This window comes from Andrena cerasifolii, chromosome 7 (assembly GCF_050908995.1).
Source record: "Andrena cerasifolii isolate SP2316 chromosome 7, iyAndCera1_principal, whole genome shotgun sequence".
Lineage (NCBI taxonomy): Eukaryota > Metazoa > Arthropoda > Insecta > Hymenoptera > Andrenidae > Andrena > Andrena cerasifolii.
In genome coordinates, this window is record NC_135124.1 from 3,255,563 (window position 1) to 3,273,733 (window position 18,171).

The 18,171-nt window shown below is 40.2% G+C and overlaps 1 protein-coding gene and 2 long non-coding RNA genes across 3 annotated transcripts in view; 2 read left to right on the top strand and 1 right to left on the bottom strand.

Annotated features, from left to right (window-relative positions):
- The window catches only part of LOC143371707 (uncharacterized), a 78,348-nt gene extending 67,941 nt beyond the window's left edge, over positions 1 to 10,407 (top strand). The window contains exons 2-4 of the long non-coding RNA XR_013086108.1: positions 9,396 to 9,556; positions 9,780 to 10,205; positions 10,284 to 10,407. This is a non-coding gene — a long non-coding RNA (uncharacterized LOC143371707). The remainder of the gene's footprint in view (positions 1 to 9,395; positions 9,557 to 9,779; positions 10,206 to 10,283) is intronic.
- Positions 4,159 to 5,137, top strand: LOC143371699 (uncharacterized). Its single transcript, XR_013086099.1, has 2 exons — positions 4,159 to 4,465; positions 4,951 to 5,137. It is a non-coding gene; the product is annotated as an uncharacterized LOC143371699 (long non-coding RNA).
- On the bottom strand, positions 6,039 to 14,368 carry LOC143371653 (acyl-CoA Delta-9 desaturase). The gene is made up of 6 exons (XM_076817099.1): positions 14,113 to 14,368; positions 12,304 to 12,434; positions 11,798 to 12,003; positions 10,443 to 10,625; positions 7,391 to 7,627; positions 6,039 to 6,807 (listed from the first exon to the last, which is right to left on the bottom strand). Exons 1-6 carry the CDS (start codon positions 14,366 to 14,368, stop codon positions 6,690 to 6,692), a joined length of 1,131 nt encoding a protein of 376 aa, XP_076673214.1. The 3' UTR covers positions 6,039 to 6,689.
- Positions 14,369 to 18,171: the final 3,803 nt, after the last annotated feature.

An 18,171-nucleotide genomic window follows, 5' to 3' on the forward strand; every position in this document is an offset into this window, starting at 1 on the left:
CTGCGTTCTGATGTGCAGAGCCTGAGGTCCAGTGCCTGATGTCAGATGGACAGCAGATCGACAGCAGATTTCGCCGTCTGCTAGGCACAGCAACAACGCCATCTGTAGGGAATTGCTTGGTAATTCTGGACCTCAGATGGCGCTGTTGCTGTGCCTAGCAGACGGCGAAATCTGCTGTCCATCTGACATCAGGCACTGCACCTCAGGCTCTGCACATCAGAACGCAGCCAAATGCGGACACAGACTGCTGCAGTTCTGACGTCAGATTCTGCTACCAGATCTGGCTATCAGGGCTTGTAATAAAGGGTTTTGACCCGTTGATGTCAAATAAATAATAATAATAACGTCCTAGTTCTGGCCTCACTTGGAGTATAGGTCCGCTATTTGGTCTCTCCACGTGACTAAATATAAGATGGAATTGTAGAGGGTTCAGCGAAGCTTTTTTGCGTTTCTTGGCGCACAAAGTGGGGCAAACCCTTCCACGCTATGATCACGACTATGGGCCAATTATGCGTAAATTCAGCATTCAGTCACTAAACAACCTGACCTTTTTGTTTAAGATTATTAATGGCTTGGTGTGCAGCCCGCGTGTCATTAGTTTAGTTAATTTTAATGTTCCGGAACGGGCTATCAGGCATACTCTGCTCTTCAGACCTCGCATTTATACCTCTAGATTTGGTCTTACCGACCCCATTAGCTGAATTTGTAATCTGGCTAACACTTATAAGGAGATTGATTTTTTCCATGGCTCTCTCCTTCCACTTTTAAAACTAGTGTCTATAGAACAGTAACAAATATTGTTATGCCTTGATAGTTATGCACATTTTTCAGGTTTCATAATCTTATAATTCTTTTTCTTTTCTGTGGAGCATCCGTCTCTACCATGTATAATTTATTACCAATTCTTTTATGAAATGGGTCTTACCCGTACATGTGAAATAAATAAATAAATAAACAATTGACTTTCTACGTTGAAATGAATAATTCTCAGAACATTTAAAACTTTTATTTGTTACAAATTCATTGGCGAATAATGAGACGTAGTGAAAGAAAATTAAATAAGGGGGACGAAACGAATTCATGACAAATGTTCTGCGGAGCATAATGACAATAGAGACATGTTTCTACGGATAACAATAATTTATTCATAAATACACTGAAATGGTCAATATTGTCCGTAGTAAAATGTATGTAGGTAACGAAAACGACGATGTTTTTCCATTCTCAACTAACCGCGTGTCCAGGGATGCCAGGAATGTTCCTGACACACAGATTGTCACTGGAGGGGGAACCAACCTTGGCGTCGATTGGTTTGGAGCCAACATCTAGTTTGGCGTCGATTGGTTGGACGTCACGGCGTCATCACGTGCATGCGTGGCGTGTTCCCCCTCCACCGATAATTTTGTGCGTCAGGAACATTCCTGGCAACCCTGCACGAGTTACATCTTCTACAAATTACGATTTCATCATTTTTTTGCCTTTTTCATTACATGGACTTCCCGAGCCCCGGCTATATTCGTGTATCTGTGCCATGGATTTATAAACATTCGCCTGTAAAATTTAAGAGATCCTTTGACTATTTCTTTTTCTCTTCTTGTTAGTATTCCATCGAAAACTATTTTCTGTATGGAGAGTAACAGATCTATAAGTAATCTACGCTATATAAAAAGTGTTCCAATAACTCTCAATTTTAAACTTAATTATATAATTTCATTCTTTAACGGATCACATGATGGTATGACTTGAAAATCGTGAATGAAAATTCTGCTGTCTAGTATGAGAAATTTTCCGAAGTTTTTATTAATTTAAATAACTGTTTTTTAGATAGTTTTCAAGATACATCATATAATGGAAAATAAATAAAGTATGACGAAAATTATAATGTGAAGAAGGATTTTGCACAAGTCTCTATATCCCACATAGCACACACGCGTCTTAAAGACGTCCAGGTCAGACGTTCAGCAACGTCCAGAAAACGTCTTAAAGACGTCCATAGTTACAAAACGATATATCTTTAAAACGTTTAAACACGCCTTGGTTGGGTCCGAAATAGGCCTTTAAAGACGTCTTGGTTAGGTTCGAAATAGACGTTTAAAAGGCGTTTTACTGAAAATACTGAAACAAATATACAAAAACTGTATAAAAATAGTATGAACATTGTATAAAAACTGTTTCAAAACAGTATAAAATCTGTATGACAACGGTATAAAAACTGTATAAAACCTGTTTGCAAACATTCGTTCAAAAACATTTAAATCAATGCCTCTGTGTTTTTGGTTTTCCATTGATTATGAGAGCAAATGTTCATAAACATTTGTATGTATTTAGATCCGATTAGGCTTAACATGTTTGATCTATCCATTCGTTGTCGATGGTTCGGATTAAACAGCAGCTACAATCCCTGGTTTCCTCTGGTGTGTCGACATTTGCCAGATAGGATAGAGACGGTTTAGAGTGGTCCACAAGACCTGACCAAAGGACGTCCATAAGACGTGTTCAAAAGACGTCTTAAAGACGCGTCCAAAAGACGTCTTAAAGACGTCCAAAGTTACAAATCAGGACGTCAAGCATTGAGCCAAAAATGGACGTCCTTAAGACGCCATGTGCTTTGTGGGCACATCATAGCCACAGTTTTTTAAATAAAGTTGCTGGGAGCAATAGCTACTTTAGAGACACATTCAGATAACATTCAAATTTAGCAGCAATTCTATTTGGATCTCATAATTAGGTTACACCTCTCCCAGATAGCACACAGACGTCTAAAGGCGCCCAAAAGACGTCCTAAAGCCGTCCAGACCTAAAACATCTTCCAGACCTTGACGTCTTCAAGACGTCTGTGCTATGTGGGTCTATGTCATTCCATAAAATGACCAGCATGTAACGTACTTTGTATAATACTACGAATGGCCTCTTCACATTATAAACTTTAGAAAGTTTAATGAAAAAAAATTGTAACGTTGTCATCAATACCAGACTGAAGTTTCCATCACAGAGTTAGAATTTTTACAGGCATAGGTATATATATTTTGTATTCAGAAAATAGTTTTCAATTGTGTGTAAAAATGTATTTGCAGCTTTTTGTAATTTATTGAACATCTAAAGACCGAGATAGTAAGTCAAGTTACCTCTTATGTAAATATATATATACATCTTTTTTCCTTTTACAATGGTGAGTCGGGCGAATGTTTACAAAAAGTGATGCCAGAGGCGCTTTTAAGACCGCGGTGGTATAATACGCGTCGTAGGTAACAAAACTACTTTCAGAATCGCTACAGGATACGTCCTCTTGTCGTAGGAATCCATATTAAATGCACAGATGAGCTCTAAATTTCATAAACTGCGTACTTACACAATAAATCACATATCTTGGTTAAGAAACAATCAAACAAATCGCGGACTCGAAGAACCTTGTGCGCTTTCATATGGCCCTTTTGTACACACATCCCTTACACCTATGAAACAAATTTTATTTAAATTAACTTGTTAAATAATCTTACTAGTCTGGACAATAAATAAATAGAATCGTAGAACCAACAAACAAAAAAGACATACGCGACGAAAAACAATTTCAACGGTCGAAAGCGCGACTTTCGAATTTTTATGCAATTCAATCATCAATGCTTTCTTTCCTCTTTTTTTTTAAATCTAGTGTCCCATTTTTAAAAAATTTTACGCGATACATACATGGATTCGCGCGACAGGACAATTGGGGTCCTAAGGCAAGTCGTCGATGTTGGATTGTCGCACTTGTTGCTATTGCTGTTGTTAATTCGTGGGACGAATAATGCTTTGCATGACTCGTCGAATAGTTTCGCTCGCAATCGTCGATTGCCACGATAAAGTTGTACATTTAATTGACTCTGTCCTAGTCGCGGTCTTAACAGTAAACCATCGTACCTCGTAAATGACTCGAGCTCGATTTCTCAAAAGATATTCTGTGGGAAGACAAACGAACATCGAGCTCGAGTCTTCTATTCGTAGAATCGATTATTTTCATCGACTCTCTGCTTAAGTCCATGGTTGGATCGCGCCAATGTTTCTTCCTTCACGTCCATTGTTAAATAATAAAAAACCTAAGTCGATTCGTTACTTCGTAGGAAGGTCTAGAGATTTTTCAGACGATAATTCACTCGTTAAACATCAATAAAATGACGAGTCAAGAAGTATTGACAATTTCTTCTGTTTACTTACGAATTAACTTACTAATTAACGGAAGTGAATTATTTCTAAGTTCAGACATGTAAATATACTGATTTCTTGATATATAGTGATATAGACTTGCAATATACTGAAAACCCTTGTTCTATAGATAATGCGCAGTTTGATTTCAATAAAAGAAATAGGTGGAAACTTTATGTTAATTTAGTTACTTATGATACTTTGGATAGTAGATTGACAACGAGTAATAAAGGACAATGTTAAGTCCCAGAGGGCATTACTGATCTACGAGCGCACAGCGACTGCTGTACACAGAGTTAGGAGCGATGGGGCCGCAGTGATGGAGGGGGAAACACCTACAGGAGCTGTGGTAATGTGTGCGCGAACTGACGCCAGCGCCAAGCCAGCCGAGTGGCCTCAGCGCGAAGCTAACCACGGCCAACCGGCGTCGACAATCTATTTCCCGGCGACGCTAGGTGGCCGTGGGTAGCTTCGCGTTCGCGCCACTTGGCTGGCTTGGCGCTGGTATCAGTTTCCCCCTCCATCACTGCGGTCCCATCGCTCCTAACTCTAGCTATACACCAGCGCCGTCCAACTTGCATTGGCGCACAGCCGCGGCCGATTCGAAGTAACAGGGAACGTCGGTGTCGCGCGTGTCGTCTGAGCTTCCTTGCCTACGGAAATGTCGCGGTCTCCTTTTCAGCGTCGCGCGATTTCCTTGACGATAAGTCACGCTGCTCGAAAGGAAGGTTGGAGGGGATGTAGACGCAAAGGGACCCCTTCGCTGGACAGCGCTGCTATACACCATTGGAAAGATCACGACAAGACGAAAAATGGCCTCAATTGTTTTGAACAAAAGAAAACGGTAGTAAAAGCCCATGCGGCCCGAGCCTAACACGGCCCTGAAATGAAGGTCATGAGGCACATTTGCCGCCCCATCCTGCTAGGGAATCGCTTACATCCCTCGGTTTCTTCTCAGGTGCCTACCCAAAGTCCCTCGGGCCGGATGGGTTAGGGATTTTACTACCGGTTTCTTTTGTTCAAAACAATTGAGGGCATTTTTCGAGGTGATTCCATCTGATTTCGAAGTTAAAAATTGTATCAATCGATTCGTTTTGGCGAGATCTTTCCAATGGTGTACAGCAATTGCTGTACGCTCATAGATCACTAATCCCTCTGGGACTTAACATTGCGCTTAAACTGCTATAATCAGTTATATGACTCTCACTCAATATGCGATAGTTGAAATATATCGGCCGGTCAGAGCCAGTGGGACCGAGGGGTAACTCCCACCATGCCAGTTGCTTGCGTCGATGATCCTTTTCTTAACGTTTTCACTCCTTCCGAGGCTGCGCCACAGGAGGAAGCGAGCAGTATTCCCGTTACTCTTCGCGACTCATTCGCGAGTAGGTGTGCAACTATTCAACTCGAAGTGACAAATTCACCAGCACGCGTTAGTTTCGCATGGAGAGGTTTGATTTCTCCTCGATCGTTGTTCACGAACCGCTCAGACCGGCCGATATCTGTGACCTTCACCATAGTTGAGGATTACAGTTATGTGGATCGAACAAGAAATTACTACCGTGAAGGACACTGAATCTTGACCTACACATCTATTTAGTTCACTATGCATTACTATACTGACCTTTCTGACTGTGGTGTGCCTTGTTTATTATCATGAATAATAATATTATTAATAATTTATATATAAAATTTATCCAAGTCAGAAACGTTTCTCGAATTTGACCAGCTACCGATGATGCTATTCTACTTGTTGCTTTCCTTATTGATGGACGTCGAAGAAACTCCTGCGCGATCGTCTAGATTTAAAATACTCATGATTTCTCGGCGCGAAATGCCTTTTTTTCTTATCCAAGAACTAGTCGATCAATCGATATACAGTTTATGTGCTTTGGTTACAATAACTCTACGTTGCTCGATGTGTATTACGATCATTTTGATATTTCTATCATATTACTTACGACAATCGATGTAATGCACGCCGAGCAGAATCAGCTAGTTAACTGCCCGACTACAACAAATCCGGTAGAATCACCTTGAGACACTCAGAAATTCGAGAATTGAAACGCTCGCGGCGCTGAAAACGATAACTCGAAAAGTCACAAATTAATCTGATTCCACGAGAGAACGGGTGAATGATATAAATTCGATCAGGCGTGAAAACTGGAATCCCCGAATCTTTCATTTCTTCTCTTAACGTGTCGCTCTACACGTAGGCTGTTCTCGAAATCGATTGTGTCGAAAAACTGAACCGATGATTTTAGATATCTCAATCTTCATTTCATGAATCTTTCTCTTTTTACGATAAAACGTTGTTCACGATATTCTAAATCACACGATTCCCCAAATAACCGATTTTTCACAGAGGAACAGCACCGACAGATCATTAATAATACATGTAACAAATAGGTATTAATTGACGTTGTGAACGATTGATCGCTCCTTTTGGTATGCGATTGCTCGTGCGAAGTCAACTGAAAGTTGTAGTGAAGTCGCTGAGAAACGATTATTTAGTCGCTTTTGTTGATGATTTCTACTTCCTCGATCTCGTTGGGTTGCATGTCCGTGTCGCCCCATCCCCATTTTGCACCCTCGTGACTGTGGTGGTGTATGTTTTCGTGTTTGTACCTGGTGACGAAAATTCAAAGATATTCCTACGCGATCTTTTTGAAAAATGAATGTATTCTAATTACTTTATTCTAATTCCATCTATCACCTTCAGCATACCCTTCATTTAGCAGAATCAGTTTTAATAATGTCCTAAGACGCCACCAATTTGAAACATTTCCATTTTCAAGTTCAATTTGATTTTAAACGTCTAGGTATCCTTTAACAAATTTCTAATTTATTTACTTCAAATCTCTAATTTTCATTTTTTTTTCAATATAATTCGTTTGGCACCCGCCATTATCATCTTTACTCAAAATTCATAAGTTAGATACTGTCTAAATTAAGCTCAACTTTAAAACTTCTCTCTATCTATTCGTCATGAAAAATTGCACAAAGGGAATTGTTGAGGATCGAAGAATTGTAATTTAGTTTCGTTCAACCTCCTCGACATCTAATTTTCTTAAATAATCTCTATTCAATCTCAATTTTTTTTTCGTTTAACGATTTTTTGATAAAAAGAAATCTCCGATGTCTTTGACATTTTTGCCACTTTCGTTACTTTCCTATTCCGAAATGTTGGATTTATTATACGCATATGTACCTTGATCCATCACCGGTTCTGGCCGCCCGTTTCATTACCACTTCCGCAGGGACGGTTTTCATATCGTACGCCCAACCCATGCGAGCACAAAAATCAATGAATGCTGTAGTGAAGTTGGTCCTGTAATTTCCTAATTCGGCAGCTTTATAGTCCCATGGGAACACATGGTGGTAGTTATGCCAGCCCTCGCCGATTGCGCATATGGCCACGCTGAGATTTTCAGTGGGGCCTATTGTTCTGGAAATTCATATAGAATTTATAAGATTCCACCGCTGTGTCAATCAAAGAATATTTGTAAAAGCATGGCCATACAGGCCCCCATACACCAACGGGCAGGCACGACGAGCATGCTTTATGGAGGCCTTATCCATGAAACACAAAAAATAAAACAACGAGATAGTGTGTTGTGAAGTGTGATCTAATTTATATGAAAATAAAAATGTGCGCATATTGAGATACGAAAGTAGAGTTAAGGTGCGTATTCATTTGTTGCGTATCAGACTACCAGTGAACCAGCGGCCGTAGCCGTGATGGAGACACTGGTTCTCGTTAGATCACCGAAGTTAAGCATCACGGGGCGGGTACTGCGGAAAGATGGGTGACCGTCCGACCACCTTTTCTCCCGGTGCGCCGCTGCTGCTGGGACCCGAAGGAGAGAGAAGAGGAAAAAGATAACAGACTATAATTATAATATAGTTCGCGTTGGGCAATATAAGGGCTCCCCCAAAACAACGCGAATTTCGTGGCGCGGAGCGGATCCACCGCGGATCGGATAACACGCTACATAAGCTGCTACATATAAAAAACTGCTGCCTTATCTGATCCGCGGAGCGGATATTCGCGTTGGTTTGGGGGAGCCTTTAAAGCGGATGGGCTTTAAAACGCCATTCTGTTTAACAGGAAAACAAAAATACAAATACAAAATACAAAAAACAGACTATCAGTGTGTGGAGTCCCCACTGTGGACGGGCAGTAGTGTTGCACCGTCGCGTATCACAATTTGATATACAGATACGCAACAGCATCAGTGATGATGCGGGAAAAAGTTACACACCGTTGCACCGTATCGTATCACTGGATGATACGCAACGGTGATACGATACGGGGATACGCAACAAATGCATACGCATCTTAATGCAGAGCTAGGAGCGATGGGGCCGCAGTGAATGGAGGGAGAAACACCTACAGCAATAGTGGTTATGTGTGCATGAACTGCGCCTGCGTCAGTCACGCTGACATTACCACCGCTACTGTAGGTGTTTCCCCCTCCATCACTGCGGCTCCATCCCTCCTAAATCTGCCTTAATGTAACTATTTGCATACATGAATGTGCGTAAAACCATGTTCTTATACATAATCGATGCGTGACGCAGAACACAGATGAATTATTTAAAGAGACAGATGTTGCAAAAGCAGTGGACATAACAGACGGGTTTCAACCCTGGAAATGTGTATGGGGGACATTTCCGTTTGGGCCATTTCTTCATCTCTTATTAACTTTTCATGTTGCGTGTACCCACATCGCGAGCACACGCGCCGATTATCTTTTTAATCCTCTTGAGGATGTAAGACCAACGTAACCGTCGTAGTACGTGTCTGCAACGATTGTTACTTGCCAAATTAGCTAGTGGTGCCGGGTTTTATGATAGCCTTTGTAATATGTAGTTGACGGAACGGGATAACTATTTAAAACTACCTTGAAGTGGTGACTGTTTTGCAGACGTTTTGAATGAACTTGTGTTTATTTCAGAGACCATAATTGTTATAACCAAAATTTTAAAAGTTATGGCATAAGTGTATCTTTCTTTACATTATTTTGGTTATGAATAACCATTATCGATGATTTCATAAAATCAAATACAACTCATGTAATCTTGATTATTATTACTTCAAAAAAATAATTTACATACTTTAAATATCCATAAATGTGTATGCAAAAAACTTGTGCAAAAAATCTTATCGTTCCTTTCAATACAAATCCTAAAAAAGAGGTAATAAATGGCAGTCGAAATAGACTATTTAGAACACCTCCTTAACTGATGTTATATCTGTTCGGAACCAAAGAACTACCGGGTAGATATACTGCACTCCTGCAGTGTTTACATTGACATCGGTCACATCCCGCCCTTGGACGGGCAGGGAAACCGGCAGGTATAGTAATCGCCAGTTATGAGTCCGTTTTTTCCGCCCGTTGAGAGTCCGGCGACTATCCCCACCATTTCTTGGAAACCTGCGGATGAGAGTGAGAGAACCGGACAACGAGCGAGAGGAAACGAAAGGGTTGACACAGCCACTGGCCGCGCGGAACCATGTCCGCAACCCACTATGAGTCCGCCGCCAGCCTCGTTTGACGGACTCATAACGGGCGATTACTGTGAAGCGTTACGAGCAATCGCCTGCGTCGGGCCCATAGACAGTAGTGGGGGCTGCGCAGATCGGTCGTAAAACGGTATGGGCGTTCGCTTTTTCTTAGGATGGATTCAGTATAGTAGGTGATTGATTATTGTTTCTTTTATTGCAGTAGGGTGATTTTGTTTTTTAATAAGGTATGCATCGCCCATATCTTATAGCAAGCAAGCGTGTAATAAATCCCAATTTTTAAAAGGCAAGATGAACATTTCGCATAATGATTTTTGGAAAGAAATTCTGTGTTACTACCAAAGTTTCATTCGCCGCATACAAGACAGAAATCGCTTGTAAGGAAATGCCCTTGTAAGGAAAAGCGGGTTGAGGGCGAAATTATAATTTTATACCATAGCTTCTAGAATTTAGTGTTGTATAAAATTTAGATACAAATTAAATTAATACCCATACAGTGTATGTATTGATACCCGCTTGATAAAATTAACATTTTGCACCAGTGTCGCATAAAATGGGATGCTGATTTTAATAGGAGAAAAGTATATATATGTATAGTATATTGTGTCAAATGAAAATGGAGGAGAAAAGAAACACAGAAGGGAGGACAGTATAAATTCGTTGGAAAGCATTCTAGTGCTAAATGTATTAACATCCAATTCAAGATATGTAATAATTATTTTTTATTACTTACTGATCATAGGGTTTCATGCCCCATATGTGGGCCGCAGAATTCACCAACCACGTCAGGTTTAAGGTCAAGGTGTATCTAAATAAGGTGGCGTACCACGAATTCATTGGTTTCTCGTTCCAGAAATAACAAGGTACCCACATGGGAATTAGGAAGCAGCAGATGGGCATCAATACGAGATACAGCCTAAAAAACAAAACAGAAAGGTTCAGGTCATAGGGTCTTAAACAGCTGTCATTCTGGTTATTGACTTGAGTGAAAAAAGAAGGAACAGTTTTTCAGCTCAAATAATTAGTTTTGTAACACGTTATTATAGTCAAATTAACGAAAGAAGGCGCCTTGGGACCGGGGCCAGAATTTGCGACGTTGCCGCTACTTCAGGCTGGCGATTGGTGCTTCCCCTACGCGGCTCCCTACGCCTTGGCCAATGACTTTCGACTACTTAGCTGTGGGCCTAGAGTAATCGTTGTCCTTGTCGGGTGTATATTGCTATCCTCTTCCAGAGGGCGAACCCAACGTCCTTCCCATAGCGGAATCCGCGCCATGCAGAATGAATGGCGGACAAGTCGAGGAACACAGGCTCATAGGATGCTTATTCTATTTAGTGTCATTCCACGGTAAATCGATCAGTTTTTACACTCGATGTCAGGGATTTTGTTCAAACTGAAATATTAGGAAGGGATTTCAGTCATCACTTTGCTGGTTTTGAATTTCTTCATTTTTTGCCTGTTTTCACGAAACCGAGCTGTACTTGTGAATTTTTATCTCGGAAACTCTTTATCGTATTGAATTCATTATTTTTTTATTTTAATCTAGAAAGTTCGGGCTATTCTAATACTCTTTTTCATATTGAAAAATTAATTTTGTAATTTTGAAAATTATAACCAAAGTTTTATTTTGCAAATTTCACGTACGAAATATTCTGCTTTCGAGCATGGAATTTTGAAAATTAACGTCAGCATAAGCTGTTATTAACCGATGAAGAGTTTCATTAATCCACTCATGGCCAATGACATTCTTTTTATGATGATCAGGTCTATACATACTATCACCTTCTTTAATTGTTGATTATTTGTGAAAAATGAAGGAATCTGCTTTATCGAGCGAGAGAGAGAGAGACACACAGTTGCGCTTGAAGATAGAAAGAGACGTCCGATCTGCTACGCAACGTGGCAACGTCGCACGAAGTACGGAGCAGGCATTGGGTCTCTCCCGAGCCACGCGCGCCGGCCTGCGGGCCGACCAGGCGCCTTCTTTCGTTAATTCGACTATAGTAAGTCTTAAATATTTCCTTGTAATTTCTTTTAATCGGCCATATTTTGAAAATATGCATAGAGAATGTGTTAATAAGTTTCTACCTTCTCTGCCAAACGATGATAGGATCCCGTTCTAGATCGCTCATGTCAACAATGGCGCCTTTTTTTAATACATCAGGATGTTTGCGAACCAACAGCCAGCCCATATGCGAGAAGAAGAATCCTCTTTGCGCGTTGTGCGGGTCCGCGTCCGTGTCAGTAAATTTGTGATGCACTCTATGGTCCCTGACCCATTCATAGATATGATTCTGTGAAGCAACGGTCAAAATTACGTTCAAGGTACGTTCATAGGAAATATTGGGAAAAAATCGAGAAGATCATCGCTATGTTATAGCAGGTATTATTTATTTGAATATAGAAATGAAAGGATCACTTGATATTTCCAATCTACAACAGTGAGTTGAATCCTTGAATCACTAAAAGTTATATATATGTTTTTAGATTTTTTGCCATATGAGATATTTAATATTTCAGCGTACTTAAACTCTGGTACTTAATCCTAGAATTCTCTGACTAATTCTTTAGGACGACAGATAGTTAACACTTACTTGGAAGGCGATTGTTTGACAGATCATCAATACTAAACGCAACGGCCATTTTGCTTTGTAGGTTCGATGAGCCCATAGTCTATGAGCGCCAGCTGTGATGCCTAACGCCCCTACCAGTGACACCAGCACCACTAAAAATTCCAATGCATTACGAACATGCAGATTTATTAACAATAATTGGCTTTTATTTTGAAAATGATCATTGTAAATCGTAAAATCGCATAATACTAAAAATAATCTGATAACTTATCAGAGTTTATATAGTCGTACTGACACAGCTTAAAACATTTGCTATAATTTGGGATCAGTATATTGATGGGACACTTTTTTACCTGGTTATTTATTCTTTGCTTAAAATTTAATATTCAAATTTGTGACGAATAATTATCTGCTCCTTTGTACTTTATTCTACTTCACTCGAGTGAATGGTACTTTATTCTATGTTATCCCATTCCACCCCATTCGGTTTAAGTTTACTCCATTTAATTATCCCCAGATCTACTTGAAACTACGTCATGTTCTTCAAATTTACTTCACTCCATCCCCAACAGTTTCATTCCATCCCTGCTGCTTATTTTATTTTTTATGCTTTATTCTAATACATCAGCATTCGTCCCAGATACAGACTAATAAACGAGACTACATAAATTGATGTGGACACTTCGTAACTGAAGCTATTCAAAAACACATCCCACGTCAATCAAACATAAGGTGAATCCCTCGAAATTATATAGAGTACATAATGGCGTAAACGTTTTCATTGTAGTTTTTAATTTTTATCAATAAGAAAGCTAGATGTTAGGTCAATATTCCGTTAAAATGCTCTGTGTGACTAAGCCAGCGGAACAAGTGCTAAGACAGGCTCGCCCTTTAGGGTGCAAATACCTCCTCAAGTTCTGGGACCCGAGCAACAACCGAGAGCTAAACTGTTACCTTGTTAGCCGTTGCGTGGGTTTTGGGATTACAGTAAAGCTAGATTCTCACTATCCGTCTGGCCGGCGGCAAGCTGGTAGCCGCCTCACTAGCGCAATGGAGACACCAGATGCATACTTCTCCATTGCACTAGTGGAACGTTATTACTAACAATAAGTAAACGCCCGGACTTGTCAATAATGACGTGAAAAAAAATCCATATCTATACTATTATATAAAATTGAAGTTGCATACTTTGAAATGCGGTTTCTCAGTAAATTTGAACTGTACGCACAAGTGTGTTACATCACTTTGTTCGTCTTGGCGAGAGCAAGGTTCTAACGTTTTTATTTTTTTTAAATACTGATTTTTAAATAATAGTAGGTCGGGACGCGACCGCCAGGTGGCGACCGGGCGAGCGCTTCTCGCTTGCGAAACAGCATCGCGGCGGGAATAAGTGTCCGAGGGCTCTCGAGTTTACAGATTGCAGATTACAGATTATGAATCAGTCACGCTAATATTTCGGGCGAAGCCGAGACGGGGGATACTAGTTTTACATAAATATGGAAATCCCTTCGCTATTAAACTCATAAATTTAAAGATTTGTAATAGCAATTAGTTGTTATTATGTTCTTTAATATTAAAAGAGTAATATTATACAATTCCTATCGTCTTTCTCTGAAAACAGGTTATATATTATTGTATTATTATTATATTTGTTATAATTTTCGCGTAAATACATTTGCTCGTGGAGTCCACAGTTCATAGTAGATTTATAGTATAAACTAAATAATGTCCTATTAGTTACAGAATTTTCACTGAACGATGCGATGTTACAATGGACTATTAAAAAATCATTTATTAGGAAAAGAGGAGTAATTCTGAGATCTGACTTACTCCATAGAGTTGTGACGAACTTGGTTTCAATGAATAAGAGGTAGAATCCATACAGCGCTCCAATGTGAAGGTAAAGAAAAGCGATCACGTTTCTCCATACGATCTTCCACTTATATTTCGATTTCGGACTCGACGACTTCTGAACAACTAATTTCTGTGTGTTTGCCTTTTCCGTCGACGATTTCTCTTGGTGCACATCTTGCTGGGAAGCTTCTAGATACAGCGTCGCAGATGTACCGAACAAGTTCGGCGCCATTTTGAAAAGTCTGAAACAGATATTGGTTTTTGTAACATTCCATATACCACAATCAATTGACAATCTTCCTAAATTTATATTGGAATGATGTTTTCGCAAAAATACTTCCGAAATAAACAAATATACATAGCAATTCTTCCATAAAAATGTGTTCATAATTATATTAAGGTCGAAGCCAGATACATTGGCCGGTGAGTTTCGTGAGGGGTATTCTCCCACCACACCGTTTGCCTGCCTCGGTGCTCCTTTTCTCAACGTTTTCCGACTCGCTCTCGTTCCATCTCGCTCTCGCCTTCGCAGAACAAGAGTGAGCCAGAAGTGGTGGGGATAGTGCCAAGCTTTTGGCGTGTAGGCCAAACCGAGCTGTTAGCGTAGAAATACACACATCAGAATAGGTGTGCGTTAGCTCCGAAAAAAATCAGGAGCTTTATTGGTCAGAGCATTGATTCTTTCTCGACAGCTTCATCTCGTGTTGGCCTACGCATAGCTTCGTAACGCACACAACTATTACGCTAAGAATAAGTAACTGCTAAACGGCTAGGTTCAGGCGGAGCCGAGCAGCGTTCCCGCTACCTCACCATACCCTGCGAGGGCCTCGCAACACCAACTGACAAATCCACGATCGTCAGGTGGTGGTGGTTCATTTTTTTTTTTTTTTTTTTGGATACGATATAATCAATATCTATTGCGGGATTTTTGTTTTGGTTACGGTATAACTATTGAACTATAGAATATCTGGAATGCGCGTACATGCCTCGATAACACAATGAACTACAACAATGGATATAACGAAACCAATGGATTTTAGCGAGTAGGTAAGTACCCTTTAATTTTTGATGAAGTGTCGCAGAATCGTGTGGCCGATTGTCGGTAAATTTCGTCGTAGCTTTGATTTCGTCGTACGACAGTGGCTTTGACGACTACTGTTCGACGCCTCGGCTGATTTGCCTCGCCTGCAGCGGTACACGCGGATTGCCTACTTTTATGCATATCTTTAAACGCTTATAACTAACAAACGAAGCCTAAACCGCAATATCGTTATTCTTGATTTTCGTCTTAGTATGGGGTCTACAATCACTCCTTAAATTTATGCCCACGTGTAACCAAACACCCTGTATATCTTTGTCAGTTTCAAATTATTATATTTCTCAAAAACAATTAAGTTTACCAGCCACATATCAACAGACGCGACCGCGTCTGGAAGCTAATTCCCCTTCCCCTCTCTACCCATAGGCACACTGAGCGACCATGTCTGTATACACGAATTCTAACGAAATGGGTACGACCCCGCAGGTATTTTGGCCTTATTATCTTATCTTAGACATAGTTCCGATGTTTTAACATGATCCAGCGAATAATTTTTTTTTTTTAACCCATTTGTCGCTCTACTTAATGTTTCAAGCTGTTTTTCTAAAAGATAAAAGAATTATTCTGAATTAATAGTTATCAAAATGATAGTTTTTTTAGGAGACAGTCAGACGTCACGTAGCGCTAGTACTTGACGCCAGTAGATGTCGCCATTCTCGTTTTACTTCTCCACTTGACGCCAGTAGATGTCGCCTTTCGAAAGCAGAATCAACAGACGAAAATCTTTTTCCAGAAATCTTATAATGTCACTCCTCTGCCCTACCCCCCTCAAATACATGAAAAAGTCGAGGAACAAAAAGAGTATTATTTGTACTTCTACGTTAGATTTAGCTGTATATAAGAAAAAAGTGAAATCCCCCCCCCCCCATAAACATGACTCATGTATGAAAGAAGCTAATTCCCTTTAATTCTCGAAAAAAAATTCTGCCACAATGGCGATCCCGCATAATTGATTATAAATTTTACTTTTTTCATTTATTATTATAATTAAAATCAATAAATATTTTAATTTTGCAAAGTTAAATTTGTGCTGCTATCGACTCCATGCAGTGTTACAACCGACCCGGGGTCAGGGATCGTTGTAACACTTTCTCCTCTATTCATTTTTTATTAACCTGGATACATATTACTTGACATACACCGAAACTGTTTTGTCTCAATAATGTCAGAGAAGTAAGTAACAGTTTCATATAAGAACTTTTGTTCTAACTGTGATAGTGCTTGCGTAATCATATTCCAAAGTCAAAGTGTTACTACCACCCCCAGTCTACCCTATAATTTGTTTAGTAGATAACACTTTTTAATTGCTATATTGATGGCATCTTCCTCACATCCATTTATCATATTTAGGTAAAAAGTGAACAGGATAACTTATGTCCCTAACACGGTGAAATAGGGTTCGGCGACGACGGCGAAGTGTGAAACCCTTGTTTCGGCTATTGAACTCATCACAAAGTAAGATGTGTAGAAGAAGTGTAGTCCATCCACTGTTTTTGACATGCGCGCAAGAATTTACGTGTGCGCCTGGCAGAGCGTCGTCCCATATCGTGCGTGCAGCCTCATAAAATCGACTCTTCAAGTGCTCGAAAAGGTTGTGCGCGGCGCGTTGTAGCACTGATGGGACTTTGCCTTTAAGGTCTTTGCAGATATATCAGTTCCATGCCAGTTACGCGCCGTCAGTGTCAGTGATAAAGGACATCGTTTCCTTGTTTTGGAATGGAGCAGTTGACATTTGTCCACGTCAGTGACGTCAGTGTCGAATCTGTATCCGTACCCTAAAGCTAAAATACGTTGGGTACATATTCTAGCTTTGTCATTGACGCTGTTTCGAAATCTCTTGAACGGGACCTTGTTTGTGACCCTCTTGTGTTCTCGGGTCGAAGCTCTCCAACTACGCGAATCAGGGGTTCTAAACCCTAGAGTCCTAAAGACAAAGACTGCAATGGGCCATTCAGTACATGAAAATGCTAATTTCTATATGTCGTAGGTATTGGATGTTCATAGAAGTGTGACCAATCAATTGCTGGTGTTTTTCTGATGGAAATAACAACAACCGTGATATACTTCTAATGATTGTAATGCGCCAGAGCAGGCCTGGCTGCTGTAGAGCACGGATACCTCTGAATAGCCGTTAGTGACATCAGTGGACACGAAACTGACGCGTACATATTTCACGGAACAAATATGTGTGCCTAGACCTTTAGGCTGGTGCGCACGAGTGCTTCCCAGAGATGTGAAAGGCTGTAGCTGGTTTCGTTGGAGCATCTTTATGATCGGAACCCAGTGACCCAGTAACAAATACTTTTAGAAATGCAAAATTGGCAATGTCACGCGTTCTACTTCTGCTACGTTTTTAGACGTGTGAAAGTTGGTGCTTTATTGTCTGCGAGACGGACCTTTAATACATATTTCATTCATCCGTTCGCTATTGGAATCATACATCAATCATACGCGACAAGAGTGACGCAGCACAAGGGATACAATTTTTATTTAAAGGGAAGCAAAGTTTATTAATGTGGTTGTTAAACGCATAAACATTGGCAACGTGTAATATTCGGCATTTAGGGTTTGTGATCAGCGTCTTGCATTATTTTGCAAATAAATCCAAAGGCAACAATATGTAATTTTTGTTCTCTTGCCTATCATAGGTCGAATTTTATGTAAGTTTGTCATATGTGATTTGGGTAAACTTGCCGATGAACTGGGTCCTCGCCGATTTCGACGACCTTCACGTATGTTGTCAAGGTCGTCATTCTGAACAACATTCCTCTTTAAACTCCTCACTCATTGCAATGACCTTGACATATGTTGCCAAAAACATATGACAATCTTTCAGCATAAATTGAAATCTGTTTCACAGCTGACGGTATTAGTATTGGTTGGCGCCAGATGGGGCAGGGAGCGCACGCCCGCTCGCGGGCGCGTATAGCATGGTA